This window comes from Taudactylus pleione, unplaced genomic scaffold (genome assembly GCF_031769625.1).
Source record: "Taudactylus pleione unplaced genomic scaffold, aTauple2 ptg000006l, whole genome shotgun sequence".
Lineage (NCBI taxonomy): Eukaryota > Metazoa > Chordata > Amphibia > Anura > Myobatrachidae > Taudactylus > Taudactylus pleione.
In genome coordinates, this window is record NW_028284409.1 from 6,868,355 (window position 1) to 6,894,203 (window position 25,849).

At 47.2% G+C, this 25,849-nt stretch overlaps 1 protein-coding gene and 1 pseudogene across 1 annotated transcript in view; both read left to right on the forward strand.

The window, feature by feature from the left end:
• The first annotated feature begins 5,743 nt into the window (after positions 1–5,743).
• The window catches only part of TBPL1 (TATA-box binding protein like 1), a 34,824-nt gene continuing 14,718 nt past the window's right edge, over positions 5,744–25,849 (forward strand). Inside the window, exons 1-2 of the mRNA XM_088451584.1 lie at positions 5,744–5,892; positions 8,532–8,711. Of these exons, the coding sequence (XP_088307710.1) occupies positions 8,577–8,711 (135 nt within the window). The 5' untranslated portion in view covers positions 5,744–5,892; positions 8,532–8,576. The remainder of the gene's footprint in view (positions 5,893–8,531; positions 8,712–25,849) is intronic.
• On the forward strand, positions 13,260–13,429 carry LOC148543050 (U2 spliceosomal RNA; annotated as a pseudogene).

A 25,849-nucleotide genomic window follows, 5' to 3' on the forward strand; every position in this document is an offset into this window, starting at 1 on the left:
CGTCTGGTTGCTCCTTTGTCTAGGCTGTGGAAGCCTACCGCAGCCTGTCGGGTCCTGGCAGCTGCGAGGCCAGGAATTCTGTGTCCACCGACGCAGTCCCTGGCCTCATTCCTCCCAGGAAAACAGGGGAGACACACCTGTTTCCGAGAACAGTGGCCAGCCATGGCACAGCTCCGCCCCCAAAATCTGCAGCATGTTAGTCATGCTGCGGCTTGGGGGAGTCTGCGAGATGGCAGGACTCATTCAGCACATGCGCAGACCCTAAAGCATCGGAAATGTACACTATTAGGTTACCATGCATAATCAGGCCCATTGACAAGAAGGTATCTATATCTCAGCAAAAGGTATCTGTAGGAGTCCAGGTGGATGACGAGATTGCAATGGCAATGCTGCAGAATCTAACGCCTGCTTTCAACTTCTATGTGGATGCTTTAGAATCCACTGCGACTAAGCTATCAATGGAGATCGTGAGAGCTAAACTGCTGCAATTTCAAGAATACACAGCGGTTGACACTAATGCTGAGTTAAGCATTACTCACAAGTCAATATATCATAACGTAGGATACATGGGGTGGAGAGGGGCATTTTACTTATTACCAGTTATTTATATTAGCGCACACATATTCCACAGCGCTTTACAGAGAATATCTTACCATTCACATCAGTCCCTGCCCCAGTGGAGCTTACACTCTATGGGCCTGATTCAGAGCCGAACACTCTGACCAGAGCGCTCGCTCTGAATCAGGGCCCTCCTCCATGAAAATGGAGCGTCCTCCCACAGCTTATGCGAGCGTCCATGATGACCATCGGGCTTGCGACGGAGACCCTGCGGTAGGGTCTCGCTGCCGCAAGCCCTGGAGTGATTTTGGCTCTATCAGAGTCAAAATCACTCCCACTGACATCACTAGTGATGTCAGTGGGGGCCGGCTTCAGACGGTAGGCGTTCCCATGGGAACGCCTCCGTCTGGCAGCCACACCCACCAAAGGGGGCGTGGTCAATCAACATCGACAGCACTCCCCCTTTGGTGCGGAGAGCCCATCGCTATCCGGGTCTCGCGCATGCGCACGACGGAGCTCCCTCCTTCGTGCGCATGCGCAGTGGGGCAACATCGACCCGCTTGCGAGCGGGTCTGAATGACCCCCTATATTCCCTACCACATGCACACTATGGTCAATTTTGTGGGGAGCCTATTAACCTACCAGTATATTTTTGGAGTGTGGGAGGAAACCGGAGTACCCGGAAGGAAACCCACGCAAGCACAGGGAGAATATACAAACTCCACACAGTTAAGGCTGTAGTGGGAATCTAACCCATGACCTCAGTGCTGCGAGGCAGTAACGCTAACCATTACACCATCTGTGTTTTAGACAGCAGTGTGATTTGGCACTGTCTCCTCTCTACTATACATGCTGGGTACTACTACCCTGGGTCAGAGGAAGGTCTCCAACCTTATGACATCCCTGCTGGGCTACTGCTCATGTCCAGCTGATGCCATGTTTACAGCGTTGAGTGCCACAACTAAATACCGCTGTTAATTCCTGCAATACCGCTATTATGCTTAGAGCTGTTACCTGATACCATGTTGATATCAATAAATCTAGTATACTGGTTAAGGATTGTGTGGCATAAAAGTCACTTTCACATTCTGCATGATACCTTTTCTGACCACTAACCTAATAGGCTATATCAGAGGTTCCCAAAGTCTGCCATTATAGTCCACGTTTTAGGGATATTCAAGCTTGAGTCCAGATGGTTAAATCAAATGGATTGAGGTACTAATTAAGTCACCTGTGCTCAACCATGGATATCCGTAAAACGTGGACTGTAATGGCGGACTTTGGGAACCTCTGGGCTATATCATTGGTTCTCAAATTCGATCCTCATGACCCCCCCACACAGTTCACGTTTTCAAGATCACCCAGCAGGTGCACAGGTGAATTAATTACTTAAGGTGCATACACATATAAAGATTTTCTGTCCAACCTTCCAACTAGTTGATTGGCTGGAATGAAAATCTGATAACGTATGGGAGTAACTGATGATCAGCAATTTCCTCCTAAATGCCAGAAAACAGATGAAAATGGGTGGTCAGACAAGTTTGTTAAATGTTTGAGCTAAACAATTTGTTCAAACAATAGTTTTTGTCCATTTTCCATCGTTTGGGAGCAAATTGCTGATTGTCATTTGCTTTTATACCTTACCAGATTTTCATTCCAACCAATCAATTAGTTGGATGGTTGGACAGAAAATCTTTACGTCTGTATGCACCTTCACTGACACATTTTAAAAAAACCACAGGTGGAGTCAATTGTTTCACTTGTGATTCTGTGAGAACTGGACAACATGCACTGTTGGGGATCCTGAGGACCGAGTTTGAGAACCTGTGTGCTATATCAATATCTTCTAGGTTTCCGAAGCTGCATATAAGGCTATCAACCATCAGATGGGCATTGGATTGGAGAACATTGAAAGTTCCTTACCATCGGCTTCCGAAGTTCATACCTACTCTAAGAGGGGTATTCAATATGGGAGCGAAAAGTCCGTGCTGGACTTTTCGCTTCACATCAGAGATTTTCCTGGGATAAAGTATCGGGTGCGCGCCCGCTTTATCCCCGTATTCAATATAAAACCTACAAAAACGGGAGCCTGCGAAGTGGGATCTGCGTAAAAAAATTAAATTTTCCTGGAATAAATTGTAGGACCCTCCTAAAGTTGTAAATACATGGGGGATCACTATGGGCACCCCCGTTTTAGCCTGCAAATGAAAGTCGGGGATTTAAATAGCCGCAGGTGTTTTTTCTGGACATTGAAGTAGTGATGCAGAAGAGCACTTAGGTTTTATTTTTCGTTTTTTTAAGTGGTCCCATCAAATTTGAGTACATGAAAATGGGTACTAGCATATTTTTATGTCCCTAAAGTAAGTTTTAAAAAATTCTGCAACTATGCACCTGCCGCTAATAGCCTATTCTAGAATACACCTGCCGCATACTTGCAGAATAGCCCTGAACCTATTTCCCTATTTTTAAACACTTTTTCCCTATTTTTTTTTTTACCCCAATTTTTTTATTAATTTTTTGGGGTGTCCCTATTTTTTTTTTAAAACTTTTTTTGACAGTTATTTTTAAAATGTCATTCCCAGGGGTGCAGGCTTTTTTTTTTTTAAGCCTGCACCCCTAAACCCCAATTCTGCACTTTTTTTCGCCACCTATTCAGTGGTGAAAAGTTATCCCCGTTTTTTTTCAAAGACTTTTCGAACCTGCGAAGTCTTTGAAATTGAAAATACAGTGTAAAACCAAAACCTCCGAAAATGACGTCATCGGTGCGAAATTATCGCAAAAAATCACTTTTCGCTCCATATTGAATGCCCCTGTAAATCAGGCACTTGGGACCAGATTCATTTGTACGCAAACCCGATGCTAGTTTGCATACAACTCCTATATTTGCAGTTCTCCAAATATGCAGGACCTGCACTGCGCATGTGCAGATCTCCTTCTGCAAGCTTGCTCACAATGCCCGGACGCCATTGCTGATTGACAGCTTAAGCTGGAGCCACAACCCAGAAAAGCGCCATGTCGGCCCCGATTTCTGGGTGTGCTGCAGTGGCTGCGTCCTTGTATGCAGCTTCACTGGCTTCAGCTTCATGAAAACAACTTCCATTCTGAGTAACCTGAGGGTCAATCAGATGACGATGTTCACGCAGTTATCCGATGCTGCATCTCCAGATACAGCAGCGGATCACAGAAGCAGTCAGGAGGCGTGTATTCACGTCTATGTCCTGTCGCATTATTGCACAGCCTCTCTGTTCAAACTCGCAGCGGCTGTGCAAAAGCGTGCAACTCAGGCCATTCGTTAGTAACATTGCTTTGAGGGCACTAAACATTTATGATGTACACTAGATGGAGCATGGGAGCAATACAGATATACTGCTCCCCAGCACAGCCTGTCAGCATCCGGTATGCATACTTCCCAATATGCAAAAAATACAATGCGGGACTGCACGTGCATGAAAAGGGGGCATTGCCTTGTGCCTGCCATGCTACACCCCTTGTGGGTGACTGTTTGGGATGGACATTGGAAATTGATGGTTAGCATCCATCAATATTTCTGATTCGATGGAAGTATTTTTTCCATCGAATACTGGGAATTCGAAGATAGCCAGCCATCGGATGCAGCTTTCCGATGCCCATACGATGGTTGTCTATTGGGGTAAAGCACACACCGCTGCTCAGCACATGCGCACGACATCTATTTTCAGTATAGGGGGGAGCATGGGAGCAGCCCAGCATCTCGGAGTGCTGGGCACACTCCCTGAGTGACGTGAACGGGGGAGCCGCGAGTTGACCATCACCTCGTAAGTTTCAATGGTGGAAGCGCAACCATCATTTGATGGTAGGCTTCCGATGTTCATCCCTAGTGATGGTTTAGTGGTGTGACCGCGTGTCAGGCCCCCATTTCTCTTCACGCTGATGGAGAGCCTAGCACCTCCCCGCCAGCGTCCACTCCCCCCCACAGCAATACAAGTGTGTGGCCTGGGGGGAACCGATTACGCAATTCAGGGTGTCAACAGGAGCCGATGAAGCGATCTGCGCTGAATAGTGGCACAGCCCCCGGCTGCACAATGCCAGTAATCTGGGCATTGTGTAGCAGGGGTGGTGTCATCATCATGCAGTCACACCCCCCTCTCCGCAACCAAACTCGCATCACGCCCTCCGCTGTGCCTACCTGGCTGCCCTCTCCGGGAGGGATCAGATTGTCAGCAAGTATGCACTATGTATTTTCTGTCGGTGTGTTCTCCATAGGATTGATTCAATTGTTTTTTAGCAGTCGATTATTGCTTTGGGTGCCCTTTAAATATCACACCCAAAAACACAGTGTAGCCACATAAAGAAGCTAAACCTGTCTGAAGTGCTGGTTAGGGTGCCAAAACAACACGCAGACTTTTCGCATATTCCTGCTCTCCACCTCAGGAAACTGTGAGCAGATATGTGAGCGCCCAAAGCAAGCAACAATTGAATTGCTTCGTCGGGTACCCATTACTGAGCAGCGCGCAATAATAACTTATGGTGCATACACACGATCAGATTTTTCCTTCAGATATGAACAATAACGATTTAAAAATTGTTCAGTCGTTCATATCTGAAGGAAAATCGTTCATATCTGACATGCCTGAACGATGGACGATCAACGATGCGCGTTCCCGTTTGTCAGATAATGATATCTGACATCTGATGGGTTTGCAGTCAGACTTGGACGATTCCATTCATTTTAATGCAGTCAAAAATCGTTCAATCGTTCAAAACTTTGGTAAAATCGTTCAAATCGTTCATCTGACAAATCTGACCGTGTGTACGCTCCATTAATCTACCCCTGACAGTATCAGTTAAATCAACTATTTTTATGCTGCACTCCCCAAACAGTGAGGGCAACTCAGGCCTAAAATCCCCAACATAGCCATTTAGAGACTCTGTATCCAAGCCAGTGAGTGAGATAAGTCTAGGCACACACAGGAAGAGGAGGTTGGGATGTGCTTGGTGTGCTAATGACACCACTGTTGCCCTTGCCATCACCCACTCCGATAATAATAATTTCTCCAATCCCAAACAAAGAGAACAGCGATCCCCATCATAGGCCCGAGTATCACATGCCGGCGTCCAGCCAATCATAGACCGCCTCTGAAACGTTGCAGTGGCCAGTACTTGTCAGACGACGGTTGCTATTGGTGGCCTGTGTGAGGTTCGGGGCCTGGCAATGACCCGACGGTGGGCGTGGCGCAGGGAAGTGCCTGCCAGGGTTACCGGGTTCCCGCACTGCTTCCGGGACACATATATTATTTACCTCTGTATCGCTGCCGCGCAACGCGTCTGTACCGGCTCTGACGGTGCAGCTAGCAGGTATGTCGTGCAAGGAAACGATCACAGCCTGTCACGACCAGCAGCTATATCGCGGCTGTATTGTCTGTCTGCAGTGCCTGGCAGCGGGCACTACTGTCCTATGTGACCCCCGGGCAGTGATGGTGCTGTGTCCGGCCTGGCTGCACTCTCTCTGCCCCGGCAGCCGCATGCTTCCTGTATATTAGTGTCCCATAACCGTGGGGTGCACATGATCACTGTTCTGTGCAGCTGTAGATCCCCAGTCACTGTGTGGCATTGTATGTGTACAGTATGTGCAGCTTCCTGAGCTTGTCCGGGAACAATTACAGGAGCTGAGACATCGCATATTCTTATTATTGCCTATGTGTATATAGTGCCTACAGATTCTGCAGCTGTAGTGTACAATCTCAATGCCTGGCTACCACACGCTGGGGTCCAAATGGGCAGAAGCCAGTTAACCTACCGGCCTGTGTTTGCACTGAGGGAGGACATCAGAGCAAAATCCACTGCACAGATGAGAAGAACATACAAACTCCACACAAAACCCTTTTCTAGAATTAGACCCATGATCCCAGCACTGTGAGGCTAAGCACTGAGCCACCCTGCTGCCCATCAGCAAGAGCATTTGGTCTGAAGGCCCAAACACCATTTGTATCTAGAATTTTAAGCTTGGTACACACTATACAATTATCTGGCCGATCAGCCAATAACTGTATATCAGCTTGATAATTGTATGGTGTGTATGCAGGAGCGTTAGCCAATAAACTGTTTCAAATGCTCCTGCAACAGTGAGAATGGCTGGTCACGATCGGATTTGCTGTACATGCTATCTCATTCCTGACTTCCCAATCCCATTGAAGACATGAATGCAGCACACACTGAGCTAATAATTGCTCTGTGTGTATGGGTGCACACCAATCCAATAATTGATATGTCATGTCACGGCGTTTATCAGATCGGCAGAATTGATCTGCAGGTGTGTACCCAGCTTTAGTGCTGAATATAAGATGTACTGCATCAGGCTATTTTTCATGCATTATTGTCCGTTATTAGTTTAGCATTCAAAATTACAAAGCATGGGAACTGCATTAAACGATGAATAAAACGCATCTAAAAATACAAAAATTAATTGTTCTAACATCAGTAACAATGTTGAAAATAATACATTATCATTACATATTTTGTTATTTTTGGGAGTTTAAATTCCTGTTTTTCCCAAAACTAGATAGTGTATAAGACTGATGATTTACATTTTCAGTTACTTAATTGGGATTTTGAGTTGTGATCCATTGTTACCATAGACTGTACCGTTTTTATCTATGCAATTGGATGTTAACAGGAACGTATTTGAAAGATTGGAAGAGATTACCTCTCACGCAAAAATGATGATGTTTCAGATCTACTTATTGTAGCTAAGAATAGTAAATTGTCATATGATTACAGAACATACACCCTACTGTGTGATTGTCTAAAGCTGGGTACACATTAGAATATATATTGGATGATTTGTCATTTTGGAACGAATCGTAATGAAAAATCGTCCAGTGTGTGCACACTATTGCGCGCGCCATTTGTCGCATCTACAGATCTGCCTGTAGCGGAGGCCAATTTAAAGATCTAACGGTTGACACCATGCTTCTGGAGGTGGCAGGGGAACGATAGATTGGGCGGTCATACACTAAATCGTGCAGTGTGTACAGACTGTCCGATATATTGTGCCGTCACTGAGTACACACACATCGTCCAGGGTGTACCTAGCATTAGTGGATTTCTGTTAAGTTACTCCCTATAAACAGCCCATTCTGGGCCTGATTCAGAGATAAACGCAACTGCAATTTGCACGCAGATCGGGCGATTATTTGCCATTGCGTATGCATTGCAGTGTGCGTGCGTGAAGGCAGCAGTGCGTCCGTTGTGCGTTCACACAGACCATGGAGGCCCATTACAGATTGATTGACAGCAAGTGACCGTTTGGGGGTGGAGACAGGGGGTGATTAGCGAAATGCAGGCGTGCTTGGCCGTTTGCCGTTACGTGGGCGTGCATAAATTAGCCACTACAATTGCATACGCAGCTCTGCGTGACAGAAGAGCTCCCTGGCCTGCGTCAGGTCAGACCTGCTGCAAGGGTAAAATGGCCGCCGATGTACTTCGATGGTACCAATGTTTAAGTAGGTATGCGTAGTTGTGCGCAGGTGAGAAGGCAGTAGTGGCGTCTTTATGCTCGGGTGATCTTTGCTAACTTTTAGCATATTTTTGCAACTGCGTTGCGTACGGAGATGCTGTTGCATTAGCGTACATCTCTGAATCAGCCCCTCTATTTGTTCTGGCATGATATGCTGTATGAAGCTGAAGCTCTCGGAGTCAGCTGTGGTCTTCACATAGTGGAGTTTGTCAGAAGCTGCTTGATTGTATCTGCAGGCATAAAGTATGTACATCACAATGAAATACAAGGTGTCGTATACAAGTTTTAGGGTATAGTTACTAGCCAACAGTTTTTCAAATCCGCCGATTTTGCCTGCGGTATTTCAAACCGTAATAATAAATGCAAAACCAATCAATAATATTGTTGATTTAAATCCCGCAGGCAAAACTGATGAAAATTGGTGGCTATTGATAGACGCAACAAAAGTCAACTTTTTATTTATTTATTTTTTACGCAGGGCATATTCTTCATGGTGGGGACAAGCAGCAAGTAAGCCACCTCAATGGATGCAGACAGTGACGTGGCATTAGATATTTTGATCACAAATGTTGTATCTGTGTTCCGAACGAGATGCCATTTAAACTTGCGAAAGATTGCTTTGGAGGGAGTAAATGTTATATACAAGCGTGAAGTTGGAGTGAGTATGTTTTGGTTTTTTATCTGTTAAATTCTGTATTAGTTTTTATTTATTTTGTTATGAGAATGACATATTGGTGGGTTTGAGCACTGTATTGTATTTAGTCTTTAACTTCTGTTCATCTGGGAAGCCCTCAGAAGTGGGCAATCTATACAGCAGCAAGAGATGTGTGTGGCACTGTTAGCAAGTACCCATCTGCATGTGATATGAGTAGTGTAATGATGTGAGGTTGGGAATAGGGTTAACAAGATGCCACAAACTAATGTTAATGTAATTTTACTAGGCCCCTGCACATTGCTGGCAAATTGAAGCACCAACCCAATGAATTTACTGTTCAATGGTTTTGTTCGGGCTTTGTTTTACTGCAGTTTTGTGGTGTTTTTTTCATGGGGTTTTGTCAAAACCACCATATAATCACTGCTTATCTAACCTGACAGCTCACACAGCATGCTATTTAAGCAACCTTGCCTATCACAACCATCTCTTTTTTTAGTGTGATTGCAGTGGTTTCTAAACCCTCTGCTTGATATTGCAGAAAATATGTGTGTTAATAGAAAATATCCCTGGCACACTATTACAGGTTGAGTCTCCCATATGCAAAATGCTTGGGACCAGGGGTATTTTGGATATCGGAATATTCCGTATTTTGTAATATTTGCATTCCATAATGAATTATCTTGGGAATGGGACCCAAATCTAAACACAGAATGTATTTATCTTTTATATACACCTACATACAGCCTGAATGTAATTTTATAAAATATTTTCAATAATTTTGTGCATCAAAGAAAGTTTGTGTACATACATGAAATTCATTTATGTTTCATATACACCTTATACACACAGCCAGAAGGTTATTTTATACTATATTTTTAATAATTTTGTGCCTTAAAGTTTATGTACATTGAGCCATCAGAAAGCAAAGGTTTCCAGTCATGCTAAAAGTATTCCGTATTTCGGAATATTTGGATTTGGGAGACTTAACCTGTAACATAGAGCTTGGATAAAAAATATGATCATTTAGTAAATGTATGAAACAGTTATTATAGTTGTACTGTACAAAGATGCAGAAAAAATACAAATAATAGCTAAACATAAAAATAATGGAAATCTGTCAGATCTAAATAAGTAGTGTTTTGGATATTTAAGCAATGTTTTTTCTGTCCATTCAATAATTGACCTTCTACATTAGTAGGGTACCTGTTGTGAGCCTCCTGGCTCGTTGTAAGGAATCCTCTATGTAAAGAGCATGTGTAATGCACCTTTATAGTTTCAGTACTATCCCAGTGGAGCATGTTGCAGGCAATAGGCATCATGCGGTACCTTCCGTGCTCACTGCAGAATCCTGGTCTTGTCTTGGATACAGGGATTGGTCGGCTTGTCTGACTGATGTGTGGTGGGGGTATGAACCTACACGTTTCACCCAATTAGCGCTTCTTTAGGGTATGCGGTCAGCCCCCTGGCCATCCACTTAAATTCAATGGACTCATTTTTGATTAATGGTTGGTGCTTGGGTATAGATAATGACATAAATTAGCTCCTTTTTTCTTTTTCTGTGAGCATGCATATTAAATAAAATAATGCAGCTCAATTTTGGTATATTTTAAACTATAAAACTTACAATAATGGTTATCTGCTCTAACCTCTTTTGTCTGTTCTATCCTTATTCGGTGTATAAAAGGTGTAGATTGAAATGTAAAAAAAAATGCAGACACAAACATTTCTCAGAGTTTGTGTATGCCTTAAAGAAAAGTCTCTAGGTCAAAATCTATATTCAGACCTTGCAGGGCAATTGTATCCATATTATGCTCCATCTTGTTTCTTCACAGGAAATGGTTGCAATGACATCCTCTCTCCATAATTTTGTTTTTGTTTCACAATTCCTTTGAATTTTAGCCCCAACAGATCTTTATTGTCAACCCCTTTTGAAGTGTGCAGTGTGCGTCTCTATTCCATTATATTTATTTCAGATGTGTTCCAATATTCTAGTTTTTAATTACCCTGTGGTTCTCACTATAGATTGCAGACAACAAGGGCATTACAGAATGTGTATAACACTTCTGCACTTGATTTTGTTTTTGACACGGTAGATGTTTTTATTTCTGATGGATATAATCTCGGTTATAGTGGATTACACAGGTACTTTACATAGAGGATTCCCTACAACGAGCCAGGAGGCTCACGACAGGTTCCCTACTAATGTGCTAGCACCATTATTGAATGGACTAAAAAAACGTATTGCTTAAATTAGTAAAACGCTACTTATTTCTCCTTCATCCACTAGGGGACACTGGAGTATACACAATGGGGTATAGACGGGTGATGAGTGGAGCCTGGCACTTTAAATTTCTTCAGAAGAGTAGCTGGCTCCTCCCCCTCTATACACCACCCAAACTCAGTTTAGTTTAAGTGCCGAGGGAGCCAGAGGCAATTCCAGGGCTGTCCTCAGCTATCTTTTTCTTCATTCATTTTACTTCTTTTTATTTTTCATCAACAGGCAGACTGCTGGCTGTGCCAGTCTGCTTGCACAGTCTGCTTGACCCGCCGCAGGTGCTTGCGGCTAGTGTCCGGGGCCACAGGTCACCGGACTTTGGGTAGACCCGCCACAGCTCCCTGCGGCTTGTGTCTGGGTCCCCACATGCCCACGCGCCCTGGCTGGCCACACAGTGGTGAGTATTCCCAACCTCCCTTGAGTAGCAGGGAGGCTGGGGACGATATAAGTTGCAGATACCCCAGCCCAACATAGGAAAAGCGGGAGGCTTATGCAGCTCCCTGGACATAGGGACAGCCGTAATGGCTGTCCTGTGCTGCCGCAGAGTCTGACTTTGCCAAGGGACTCTCCATAATTTTATGCCACTTATATTATTCGACATACTGTAGCCTCAGGGTTGGTAGCGCTGGCGGCTTAACAGGGGCTGGGGGAGTAACTTAAATGTGCCAGAGTTTTTCTGGTTTCCCGTTCAAGGGGACAGGAGTGGGGACTTAATATAGTATACTGTGGTTGCAGCTCCCCATAGTCCGGCTATCACGAGACTTCACTGTTATTAGGCTGTGTTGTGCCGCGGTCACACTGCCTCGCTCTCTGGAAAAAAAAAAAGTTTTCTCCCCGCCTCTGCTCACAGCGCGCTCTGCATCCAGAGACACGCTTGCCCGGGACTCCGCCGCCTCTCTGATTCAGCGCACTGCTGGGGCAAAACAGAGTGGTGCATGGCTTCTGACGGGGTCCCGCCACAGCGCACGCGCTAGTGTCCGGGTCTCCGTTATCACCCACACATCGACAGGTGTGGGCGACATAGCTGGACACTTGCTGGCTGAGCAGCAGCAGGACAGCCCCAGCATTATCACGCCGCTGCGTTGTTACTACAGCCAATACAAGCTGTCAGGCTTCCCTATTTGCCCGCTTCCCACATTAATTATTCCCAGTCTGGAGGCGGAGCTTAGCGGCCGTGAGCGCACTCACTTCTTATGGCCGCGCCGGAGGGGTTTCGGCTGTGAAGACAGATAGTACTGCATGCTCTACACACACACCCGCATCTTCACATTCTCGTTCAAACCAGCGGGAACTACAATACATAAGAGGGACTGGTGGTGTCTGTCCCTGCAGCACAGCCCTCGAGTCCAGTAACATCTCCTGAGAGCCTTTATGTTACACAGCATCGGTGAGTATGCCCCATCCCCCTTGATAGAAGGGGGGTGGATGATTATAGGGGATGTAGTCGGCATCCCGGCGTGCGGGATGGCGACAGTCTGAATACCAGCGCCCAAATCCCGACAGGTTGGGATCCCGGCACCAGTATCCCGACCGCCGGCATCCCAAAGGTTATTATCGGGGTGTTAGAGGGAGGTTAGGGTTAGGCATTAGGGGGAGGGTTAGGGTTAGGCACCGGGTAGGGAGTGTTAGGTTCAGGGTGCGGGAAGGAGGAGGTTAGGTTTAGGCACTAAGGGGGGGAGGTTAGGTTTAGGCACTGGGGAGGGTGGGTCAGGGTAGGGGGTTAGAAAAATACTCACGGTTACTTCTGACCAGTGGCATCCCGACAGCCGGGATTTCATACCCAACCCGAGTATAGAGTAGGCTGAACAGGTTATAATCTTCTTTATCTTAGAAAATTAACAAGAATGACACCCTAGATGGTGATCCCACAGCCCGGACTCTAGTGCAGGGGCTAATGCAGCGCTCCAGTCCTATCTTAACAATATTGCTCGTTAGCTCACACTCGGTTGACTATTCTAGGAATATGTCAGATGGTACAATTGGGTCATGCTGTACTCTTTCCGTATATACTTTAATGGAAAAGCCGGGCCCGGAGCACTCTTACATGGAGAGTGGCGCTTCTGGATACGATGCTCCCTTAGAATAGGCCAGACGGTGTAGTGTTGGCATTTCTGTCTCACACCGCTGACGTCGTAGTTTTTACTCCTGCTATGACCCTAATTGTGTTCTACATGCGCGTGTGTGGGGTTTTCTCCAGGGCAACATACATGCCTATAATATATGGGCTGGGAAGTTAGGCGGCGTCATGTCTAGTTGAATAATACAGGGGGCATTATATAGAAACTTGTGAATATAGTTCTATGTGTTTCTTTCAGGTTAATATCTGATTTGCCCCTATCTGGGGGCAATATTTTAAAGGCATTTTTAGAACAAGGTAAGAGTTTGCTCTTTCCACTCCACACATTTGACCTGTTATTTCAGTACTTACAGGTCCGGTGTACCACGCACTTACAGACGTTCTAGTCATATTTGAAACAGAAATTGTTGTGTGTGTGTATGTGTGTGTATATATATATATATATATATATATATGTGTGTGTGTGAATTTATAGGTACATATATTGTGTATATGTAATGTGTGTGTGTGTGTGCATATATATATATATATATATATATATATATATAGATAGATAGGTATGCATATCTGTGGGTGTGTATACTGAATTGTGGACTTCAGGGCACAATTAGTCATGGTCGGCACGGAAGGTTGTCCTGATTAGCATTCTGCCCCTCAGCATGGGTGTTTGCTTCTCAGAGGATTTTACTGTAAATGCTGGTCTATTTTACCTTTTGGTTGTGTGAGTTTCTCAGGAAACCCATTTTAGAACACAATGATTATACACACAGTATGTTCTAGGGGGCTTACTTTCTCTGGTATTATTACCTTAAGACTAACTCCATTAGCCTATCTCTCCCTACTGACGACATAAGCATGCTCTAGCTTCCCCGCGCATAAATTGATTATTGGAGAGCGTTCTGTTGTAGGTGTATATTTCTGTATATATACATCCCTACAGAGCACTCTCTGATTACTGTACTGTACTGTCGGGTTCTCCCGGATCCAGTTCCTTAAACCAGAGAGGAGTTCTCCTTCTGAGGAGGATTGCAAATCTTTGCATTGAGTATCGACCTTAGGGCCTGATTCAGAGCCGCTCGTAAGCGGCAGTACGCTCGTTCCGAGCGATGTTTGAACTTCTGCGCATGCGTACGGTTTATAATACGCATGCGCGAACCAGTCAGTGCGGCCGAAAATCATTTATTCGCTATATAGCGAATGCCTGCTACTTTGAGTGACAGGATGAGGCGTATGTGGGTGGTAACAGGGGAAGGTGCTTGAAAACGGGGAGTGGAATTAAGAACGCAGGCGTGCTTAAAGGTCAAAACGGGCGTTTTATGGGTTTGCACAATTACAACAGCAGCGTCATTAACCACGTCACCAGGTTGTTTTATAGTCAAAACTGCTCGCAATATAGTGGTAGGAAAAACCAACCACAAGAATAGCGAGCAGTTCATACGCTGTTCGATGTACTCGATTAATCTAATAAATAGCGGACATGACGTATGATGCGAGCGGCCAGGGGGCGTATTTTTCAAATAAACGTCCGCAAGTTTTGTTCGCTCGTTCAGATATGGAGGCGTCAACAGACCGCAAAGAGCGAACGGATCATTTGAATAGCCACCCCCTTTTTCTGAACGAGCGAGCGCTAATTGCGTCCGGCTCTGAATCAGGCCCCTAGTCTCCTAGTGGGACCAAACATGTTGGCACTAACAACTGTGCTAGTGTTTTCGCGCAAGTCGCATTTTCTACGAAAGCAGCCCCAGTCTCCTGGACCAGAATATAGTTGGTTAGCACCTACAAATGGACACTTATTCCGCGCAGGAGAGTGCTGGGTCTGCAACATTGTATAGAGATCAGTCTTAACCCACAAAAGGGATCCAAGTGGCCTTGGTCGCTCACAGGTATGGGGTTTGCTCCAGATTCCTAGGCAGACTCTAAAGACAGATTCCTTTACAGGGGAAACTAGCCCTGGGCAATAGGGCAATTATAGCGCATTACTAATGTAATAGCAGATATCTGTCCAAATAGGGTAACTCCTTCTTGCAACTACACTCTAGGACTTTTCCGTTCCTCACCCTGCTCTGGTGTACAGATACTGGGTTTTTCATTTAGCGGTCGATTATTCCTCGGATCTATCCACCCATGTTGGATAGACCGGTCAGACAATGAAGGGGTTTTCTGTTCCTGTATCTGGTTCCTACTTCCTCGAATAAGAAGCATGGTTTGATTACACTTTAGGGGCTGGATAACTCTGACATATTTACGAGTGAAAGGCTCACTTCTAGGGCTATGTTATGCATGGAGGTCTTGTCAGCCATGCTGGCAGTTCCAGTCTCACATAATTGCATTCCCATATAGTCGTGTCTTCCTTGGAAGCTTTATTAATCCATCCTGCAGAAGTTGTCTGTCAATTATATTCCTTTTTCTTTCCATCTATCAATGGGATTGGAGGAGTTATTTATTCTGGCTCACCTCTATTGAGTTGGTATACTTTTTATTCTGGCTCACCTCTATTCGGTCAGTATACTTTATATTATTACATTCTAGATCGTTCAGTTCTCACTCGTGACTTGCTGTATACTTCCTGTTCTTACCAGGTTTGTTTTCCAGATAGCAGTGAGAATTAAGGATTCCTGGTTCCGGCTGCCATCTGACCAGCTCTGCGTTATATTCTTGTCACACTTGGGACATGTCTTATGGTTTCCTGTCCGGTTTGTGGTTTAGCCTTGTTGGTCCCTTTACCTACTCCTTGGTTTACTTTGGGATGGGAGCACATATGTGATTCTACTTGATTGTTATCAATCATCCTTGATTGATGCACATGCGCTCCCAGTTCAGTTTTCTATTTGTCCATGTCCTTTCCCTAGGGTATGGTGACATGAAATCTCAGGCTTTTCTAGTGTTCTCTTATCAGTCCTTCTGGTCCCCTGGGTTTATCTTCCCAAGGTGGTACTTGGCAAGCGACTGATGTCTTCCCACGTTGACTAGAATATCTTTACCAGTTTTTTTCGTTTATATCCAAACCCTGTTGTATCTTCGTTACCAGTGTGGCAGTTACAGTCATGGTCCTGAGACACTCGTGAACCCGGTTTTCATTTTCTTGAATCCGGTCATCTTGGTACCTCCTCCTGTTCGATAAGGTTTCAACCTGGAGGTGCTTTACTACATAAATCCTTTTTCTATCTCTTCAATCGATAGTTTGAGCTCCTAGACTTCATGTACCTCAAGTAAGGTTTTCTCTTTCTCTCGCTTAGTGGTGTCAGAGCTTGCGGCTTGGTCTGGTCTTTCTCCCTACTTAGTTTTCATTACAATCTGGATGAGCTTGGCATGAAACTGTTCCTGGTTAGTAATTACATAAGCCTTCCACGTAGTTCATCCTTGTGGTGTTTTTTTTATTTTTTATTTTTTTCTTGCTTGGTGGCTGCTGGAATTCCTGCATGGGCTAATGTTTCTTGAGTCGTCTTCTTCTCTTATAGATGTCATGATGCCCTTCTACAACAGATTTGGTGGTGCTCTCTGCCACACTGTGTTCAGTAGGGTTCTCCAGGGTAGTCGGCTGGCTGGCTTGCCTTGTGTCTCTGGGGTCCACAGTTCACTCCTGTTATATTCTACTGTTTATTTTCTGGCGACCATTACTCCTGTTGGTCGCAGGGTTTAACAGCTTCTCCGCGCTTTCCCACCCGGGAGGCCGGCTTAGGGACGTCCCCATTGTATATACTCCAGTGTCTCCTAGTGGATGAAGGAGAAAATAGGATTTTGGTACTTACCGATAAATCCCTTACTCCAAATCCATAGGGGACAATGGACATCCTCCCAGCGTGGTTTACTTGTTGTTATGTTCTTGGAGAGTTTTTGGTTCAGCTGCAATTTGTTTGTCTGCAGTGTGTCAGTTTGTCACCTCTGATGGCGGTTCTCGGTCTGGGACTTCAGTAGTTGGTTCCTCCTTATCCCTCCTCCTCTATTGGTCTGCTCTCCATCTCCGCTCGGCTTGGTTAACCGTAACTGAGTTTTGGTGGGGTATAGAGGGGGAGGAGCCAGCTAGTCTTCTGAAGAAAGGTAAAGTGCAAGGCTCCACTCATCACCCTTCTATACTCCATTGTGTATACTCCGGTGTCCCCTATGGATTCGGAGAAAGGGATTTATCAGTAAGTAACAAAATCTTATTTTCGATCTGGCAGATTCCATTATTTTTGCGTTTAGCTTTTATTTGTATTTTTAATGCTCCTTTGTATAGTACATATATAATAACTGTGTTTTAGGCATTTAATAAATTATCTTCTATCCATGCTCTGATCTCAGGTTCATACACATATGACTTTTCTTTTAACCATTACTTTTTGTTGTTCAAAAAGCAAAACATGCAAATTACATAAAACAAAAATCAGGAGGGGCATGAATATGAAGTCACATTGTACATAGTGAAGAATGACACATACACAGCATCTTGTAAAATCTTAACCAGCATATAATTAAAATAAAATCACAACTAGGCGAACAGCATCATAGTAACAGAATACAGGCAATGTAAGTTAAGATCGCAAATGAGGAATGAGAACTAATCGAATAGTGCAGGATCTGAGCAATGAAGGATTGATACAATCATATATGTATGTCTCATTCAACACACTTGGTACAGCATTTCTGGAGTTTTTTTTTAACCCTTCCAAAAAAAATTTCTGAAGTTTGATCACTCAAATACTGCCTTGCCTGCTGATATCACCTCTGAATGATTTGAAAAATGCTTCCCTTTTAAAGAGTTTTTAAGGTTTGGGAACACGAAATAGTCCAATGGAGCAAGATCAGGTGAGTAGGGTTGGATGGTCTATGCCCTCAAACCCCAAATCCTTCAAAACATCCATTGTCTTTCCAGCCTTTTGAGCAGGCGCATTGTCCTGCAAAAAGAGTTTCCCTCACCTTTTTTCCTTCAATGCATGTTTTAATCTGCACAGCAAGTTAGAATAGTATTCAGCATTTATAGTTTGGCCCTTTTGGAGATAGTCAGTCAGTAAAATGCCTTTCTACTTCAGGGTCCATAGGGTATCCACAGGATACCTTGGGGGTATAGGTGTGACGTCAGTCGCTGGGCAGCATAGAGTTAAGCTTTTCAGCCTCCCAGGATGCACTAGGGTCCCCCTCCTATACCCCGCCCCCGAGCCAAGGCACCTCAGTTTAGTTTGGTGCCCGGCCGGCGTCGGGTGCACCTGTCGGAGTGGGGGCTAGAAGAGCCCCTGAAGCTTTCTTCAGTGCAGCTGTGGCTGCACATCTGGATGTACAGCATGGACAGTCAGTCCTGACGTCCATGCTGTCTTCCCTACACCCCCGCCGGTACCAGAACGCCGGTACCGATCCGGGGATGCTGGTGAGCATCTGGGGTCACAGCTAGCGGTGACCCCAGATGTTCCGGACCATGGCCGGATCCAAGGGGGACAAAGGTAAGCAGCGGGGTCCCGCGGTGGGTCCCCGCTGGTCACATGGTCCTAAGTCCCCAGGCAGGGGGCTCCCTGGGGACTGGCTGCAGCGTGGAGCCAGGCGACCAACCTGCGCTTTCCACTACCCCCTGGGACAGCAGACCGCAGCAGAGCGGTAGCGCTGCGGCGTCCCAGGGGTTAAATGCATGCCAGGGGAGCGCGCCTTCCCTGTCTCACAGCCGGCGCCTCCCCCGCTGCACACAGCCCTCTCTGCATGCTGCCGACTGGTCCTGTGGCAGCGCTCCTCCCCCAGGCCAGCCTCCTCTCTGCTCCTCGGCGGCCATCTTCTCCAGAACGCATGGTGAACGCTGCTGGAAGCGCTGGACGGAAGCATCGTGGTCTGGGTCCCCCCGCATACCTCTCCTCCGCTGTGGCTCAGGTCTGTGTATGCAGCGCTGTGTCCTACCAGGCCCTGTGTCTGTGTAGTTGAGTGATCAGCGCTGTTAGTGCAGGAATTGTTATTTCTCTGCATTGTATGTGACTGTGCTAGCGCTGCCTGTAACTTTTCTTCTCTAAACTGTCAGCTTTATTACTGTCCCTGTTCTTTCTGCTAAAGCCCTTGCGGTGCGGTGCTGCAGGGTGGTCTCTCGCCTATTTAATACTTAATTGGTGAGAGAGGTCACATACGTGGTGCCATCATGTCTGAAAGTGATTTTCCCCTCCGGCTACAGTGTACCACGTGCAAAGTACCGTTAGCGGAGGGGGAGGGTAGCGCGGAGGGCCTTTGCCGGCAGTGTTTGTCCATGGCGCGGCCTATTACGGTTACAGCACCGGTACAGGAGCCGCCCTGGGCTTGTTTCGCTCAGGCGTTAACAGCTTTAGTGGGCCAGTTAGCTCCGCAGCCCGCGTTTACTCCGATGGGTTTGTCCCAGCAGTCTGTGGTATCGTCACCCATGCAGGGGTTCCCACGATAATTGGTGGTACCCCACAGTCTCCCTATTTCCCCGCTCCCGGGTTCTCAGGAGCCAGCGTGGGTTAACTCCCTGACGAGTTCTGTACAGCACTTGTCGGATGTGTTGCAAGGGGAGTCTGTGATGCGGCCTCATAAAAGGCCGGTGGCGCCTCTGTCCGCTCCTTATGAGGATGACGAAGGGACGTCTGATGATGGGGAGATTCTGGATCCTTACGATCAGGAACCTCTCCATACTAAGGACGCTGATGCTAAGTCCAAAGTATATATTCCTGGACTTATTCGGGCGGTCCGCACAGCCTTGGTGATTGAGGACGAAGTTCCCCCAGCGGCTAAATCTAAGTATGCCTTTTTCAAAGATGTGAAGGGCGATGCCACAGTCTTTCCTCTTTCGGGTCAGTTGGTGGACCATTTAGAGGAGGCGTGGAAACAGCCTGGCAAGCGATACCAGCCGCAGAGACGCCTGGCGGTGGCTTATCCGTTCGCGGATAATTATTTTGCTAAGTGGGAATCCCCTCCACAGGTGGATTCTCACGTGACCCGTCTTGTCCGTAGTGCCACATTGCCGATGCCATCCATGTCCTCCCTTAAGGATGCTACGGACCGCAAGGTAGAAATCTGCCTGAAGTCCGCTTATTCCCTTGCAGGGGGGGCAGCACGGCCGGCTATGGCCATTTGCTGGGTTGCCAGAGCGATGGAGCGCTGGGCGGATTCATTAGAGGCTTCTTTTGAATCCGACTGTCCGGCCGAACAGGCGGAGTTGATTGGCAATCTCCGTGATTAGGCCACCTACATCAACGAGGCGGCTCTAGACATTAGTACTCTGGTGTCTAGAATTTCTTCAGCAGCGGTAGCTGCTCGTCGCACCTTGTGGCTGCGATCCTGGAAGGCGGACGCAGATTCCAAGAAAGGTCTGGAAGCGTTGCAGTTTACCGGAGAAGTTCTCTTCGGTCCGGATCTGGATAAGATTGTGGCCACGCTGGCGGCAGCCAAATCTGCTTGTCTCCCGTTGGCCGCTGCTCCTTCTGGTTCTGGACCATCGTCCTTTCGGTCATCTAGGGCCCAGGGCAGGCCCAAACTACAGTCGTTTCCTCGACAGGCTGGCCCTAAGAAATCGGTCAAGCCCCGGAAGCAGGCATGGAGTACCAGACGTCCGGCCCCCAAGCCAGATGACAAGCCTGCGGCCTGACGGTCCGGGCCTCCCTTTGGGGGATCCCAGGGTGGGAGGCCGCCTGCTACAGTTCGCCCAGTGTTGGTCGACCACTACGACAGACACTTGGGTTCTGGAGGTGGTTTCCCACGGATACGCCCTCTCCTTCCGGCACAGATCCCCTGCTCGCTTCTTCACCACGGGTCTACCATCAGACCGGAACAAGGCTACGGAGCTGCGGAAGGTATTGCACACTATGCTCCAGGCTGGAGTTATAGTGCCTGTTCCATTCTCCCAGAGGGGCCAGGGTTTCTATTCAAATCTATTTTTGGTACAGAAACCCAATGGGTCATATCGTCCGATTCTCAACCTCAAAGCACTCAACAAGTCTTTGCGGGTTTCGGATGGAGACCCTACGGTCCATCATACTGGCGCTGGAACCTGGGGACTACATGGTGTCATTGGACATACAGGACGCTTACCTGCATGTCCCTATTCTTTTGCGCCATCAACAGTTCCTCAGGTTTGCAATCCGCAGCGACCACTTCCAGTTTCGGGCGTTACCTTTTGGCCTGGCAACAGCACCACGTGTTTTCACCAAGGTGATGGCGGTCATGGCGGCTTCTCTGCGGCTGCAGGGAGTCCGCATGTTGCCGTATTTGGACGACCTGTTATTGGTGGCAGGATCTCCAGAGCTCCTGTTACGCCACTTGGACCTGACCATTGCACTGCTGCAACGGCACGGCTGGCTAATCAACTGGCAGAAGTCCACTCTAATCCCCTCTCGGAGGATTCTGCATCTTGGAGCCTTATTGGATTCGGGACAGCAAAGGATCTTCGTGACGGAGGACAAGATCTCTGCTTTACAGTCAAGGGTGCGCAGTTGCCTGCACAGCCGCCGGGTGTCCTTACACTCGGCGATGAGGTTACTGGGCTCCATGGTGTCGGTGTTCGACATGGTGGAATATGCCCAGTTTCACTCCAGACCTCTGCAGCACCTGATCCTGTCCAAGTGGAACGGGCTGCCTCAGTCTCTGAAGTCCCAGACGATTGTGCTCACCCCGGAGGTTCGCCTGTCCCTTGCGTGGTGGTTACAGACGATCCACCTCAAAAAGGGACGTCCGTTCTGGGTTCCAAATTGGGTCCTGTTGACAACGGACGCCAGTCTTCGGGGCTGGGGAGCAGTTTTGGGTCCACACTTGTTCCAGGGCAGGTGGACGCCGACAGAAGCGGAGCTTCCAATAAATATCTTGGAACTCCGTGCGGTCTTCAATGCTCTCCAGCAGGCACAGCGGTTTCTCCAGGGTCGCCCGGTGCAGGTCCAGTCGGACAACGCTACCACCGTGGCCTACATAAACAGGCAAGGAGGAACTCGCAGTCGGGCGGCTCTCGTAGAGGTCTCTCGGATCCTGGTTTGGGCGGAGCGCAATCTTCCGGCCATATCAGCGGTCTTCATCCCGGGAGTGCTCAATTGGGAGGCGGACTTTCTAAGTCGCCAAGACGTTCATCCGGGGGAATGGTCCCTGCACCCGGACGTTTTTCAACTACTGGTGGACAGGTGGGGTCTTCCAGAAATCGACCTCATGGCGTCCCGGCACAACAACAAGTTGCCGGTGTACGGGTCTCGCACAAGAGACGAAGGGGCGTCTCTGGTGGATGCTCTGTCCGTCCGGTGGACGTTCCGGTTCGCATACCTGTTCCCTCCGGTCTCCCTTCTTCCACGGGTAATCCGGAAATTCAAACAGGAAGGAGGGACGCTCCTGTTGATAGCTCCCGCGTGGCCCAGACGGCACTGGTTCTCAGACCTTCAGGGTCTGTCCGTGGACAGTCCTCTGCGGTTGCCGCTACGACCGGACCTTCTGTCTCAGGGTCCTTGCCTTCACCCGGACCTGACTCGGCTGTCTTTGACGGCGTGGCTGTTGAGACGGCCATGCTGAGGTCCCGGGGGTTTTCCAGCTCTGTGGTGCGTACCATGTTACGAGCTCGGAAACCGTCTTCCGCGAGGATATACCATCGCGTGTGGCATACGTTCTTCCAGTGGTGTCGACCGAGAGGTTATGCACCGCGGGAGTTTCGTCTGTCTCAGATTCTCGTCTTCCTGCAAGCGGGACTAGATCATGGGCTTCGCCTTGCTTCTTTGAAGGTACAGGTTTCGGCCCTATCTGTCTGGTTTCACCGTAGGATTGCTACAATCGCGGATGTGCGCACCTTTATGCAGGGTGTTCTCCGCATTCAGCCGCCCTTTGTTCCACCTGTGGCGCCTTGGGATTTGGCTGTGGTCCTGAGGGCTCTCCAAGGACCGCCGTTTGAACCACTGGGCTCAGTGGATCTTAAATGGCTAACAGCTAAGACTGTTTTCCTTCTGGCCATTGCTTCGGCCAGACGTGTTTCTGAGTTAGGGGCTCTTTCTTGTAGACCCCCTTTCTTGGTTTTTCATGGGAACAGGGCAGTGCTCCGCACTCGGCCCGAGTTTCTTCCCAAAATTGTTTCCCAGTTTCATGTTAACGAGGAAATAGTTATTCCGGCCTTTAACTCACCGGGTCTTTCCGTGGGTGAGGCCTCTTTGGATGTTGTGCGGGCCTTAAGGACTTATGTTGACCGCACTTCTTCGTTTCGGAAGTCGGACGCTTTGTTTGTCCTCTATGGCTTCCGTAAAAAGGGTTGGCCTGCTTCAAAGCAAACTTTGGCAGCCTGGATCCGTATGGCTATTTCTGAAGCTTATCTTCATGAAGGCCTACCGGTCCCACCTTCTCTGAAGGCTCATTCCACTAGGTCTGTGGGTCCTTCGTGGGCAGCTCGACGTGGTGCCTCGGCAGTCCAGATCTGCAAGGCTGCTACGTGGTCCTCTGTCCATACCTTCGTGAGGTATTACAGGTTTGACACCTTCGCCTCTCAGGATGCTTCCTTCGGGCGGCGGATACTCCTTTCTGCACAGGAGCGTCCCCACCCTTAAAGGATACTGCTTTGGGACATCCCCAAGGTATCCTGTGGATACCCTATGGACCCTGAAGTAAAAAATATGAGATATGGTAAGAACTTACCCTTGTTATCTCTATTTCTACGAAGTCCATAGGGTTCCACAGGACTCCCGCCCTGTCGCACTTGTGCTGCAGATGGGCTTTGCTCTGGTCACCGGTTTTCCGTCTCCCTCTGGTGAGAATGTGATTCTTGTATGTGTCCAGATCTTTTTTCTCTCTCTTCCTTCTCCTCCTCCGGCCTATGGCTTGATAACTAACTGAGGTGCCTTGGCTCGGGGGCGGGGTATAGGAGGGGGACCCTAGTGCATCCTGGGAGGCTGAAAAGCTTAACTCTATGGTGCCCAGCGACTGACGTCACACCTATACCCCCAAGGTATTCTGTGGAACCCTATGGACTTCGTAGAAATAGAGATAACAAGGGTAAGTTCTTACCATATCTCATATTTTTGAGTCCCCAAAAAACATTACCATCAGCTCTTCTGCAGACCTTTGTCTTGAATTTCTTTGGCCGCGGAGAACTCGAGTGCTGTCACTGCGTGGACTGTTGTTTTGTCTCTGGATCGTAGTGGATGTAACCATGTTTCATCAACAGTGACAAGTTGTTGCAAAAATCATCACCTGATCACACAAAATGCTGCAAATCAACTTTTAAGTGTCCACACATTTTCGTTTCTCATCGGCGTTCAAACATTTGGACACCCACTTGGCTGACATCTTCTGCATATCCACGAACTCATGAATTATGAACCCAACATATTCCCTGGATCTCTCAAATGTCTCGGCTATTGTTGTAGCCAAGATTGGCCGATCTGTCAAAATCAAGTTTTCAACATGATCAACAAATTTCGGGTTTGGTCACTGTTGAAGGCCTCCCAGATCTTCCTGCATCTTCAGGCTCGAAATCTCCATGATGAAAGTTGGCATACCATTTCTTCACCGTGGAATAAGAAGAGCACTTGTCACCTAATGTTTGCATCATACACTAATGGATTTCCCTTGCAGTTTCTTCTTCAGGAACAGAAACTTCATGACAACCCAGAGTTCCACATTTGAAAATTCAGTACTATGCATTGACATGGTTCAGTTTAGGACGTCAAACACTTGTAAATTTTTTTTGAAAGTTTTCAATAAAAAAGGATGCTCTTTCTAGCTGCAGTGACAAAATAATGCTATGATTACAGCAAGTTTGTTTGGCAGAGGACTTATCAGCGCCCCCTCGTACAAACAAAGGGGAAGAACAATGATCAATAAAGGAATATCGAGTTGACTATCAAGGAAACCTAACCACATCGGCAAGATACCTAGAACTATGAAAGATAGAAAAGGGTTAGGATCAATTGAAACCAAATAGCCCAGACACACGTACAGAATATTCAAGAAGTACAAAAACATAATAACATAAGAAGGGTAATGAACAATCAAGCTTCTGTGATACAGGAGGAAAAATTTGCCAGTCATTGAGCCATCTGACCCGGAGTTTATTGGAGAAGTCAAGTGGCAGTCTCTCCAAATACATCCAAAAATAAAGCGACACAGCAGATACCATACACAATGCAGGAGGAAATGCCTTAGTGGAAAGTAAAGGGCTCCCAAATGGCAGTCCACTGGAACAAAACAGAAAGCAAGGTCGACAGGTACAAATGGGTGACCGAGTCAAAAGTCGACACGGAAATGGTCAGCATACAAATAGTTGACATGTTATTTTTGTTTTTTAGGGTTAGGAACGTCCCCAGACGGTTAGGGTTACGCACCAGGAGGGAGGGTTAGACACTTACCGGTGGGTTAGGGACTAGCATGGACGGTAACGGTCAGGCACCTACCCCGACGGTTAGGGTTAGGCAACAAGGGGGGGTTAGGGTTAAGATTAGGGTTCGAAAACAAAAAAATATGTTGACCATTTATGTGTCGACCATTTTCATGTTGACTTTTTGACCATGTCACCCATTTGCATCCTGAGTTTCATGAAAGTCACAGAAGCAGGCCCTAAATTTGGACTCAAGGCCATAGACCTCTGCAGGCAGCCACTCAGTCATGGACCGGACTCGTCAAAAAGGAGCAACCAACAACTGGGGCAATAGTTTGAAGCAAAGCACCAAGGCAGTATAGTAAATCAGAATATTTCTAATTCAGGGTCCATAGGGTATCCACAGGATACCTTGGGGTATAGGTGTGACGTCAGTCATCGGGCACTATAGAGTTAAGCTTTCAGCCTCCCAGGATGCACTAGGTCCCCCTCCTATACCCCGCCCCCGAGCCAAGGCACCTCAGTTTAGTTTGGTCCCCGGCCGGAGTCGGGTGCAC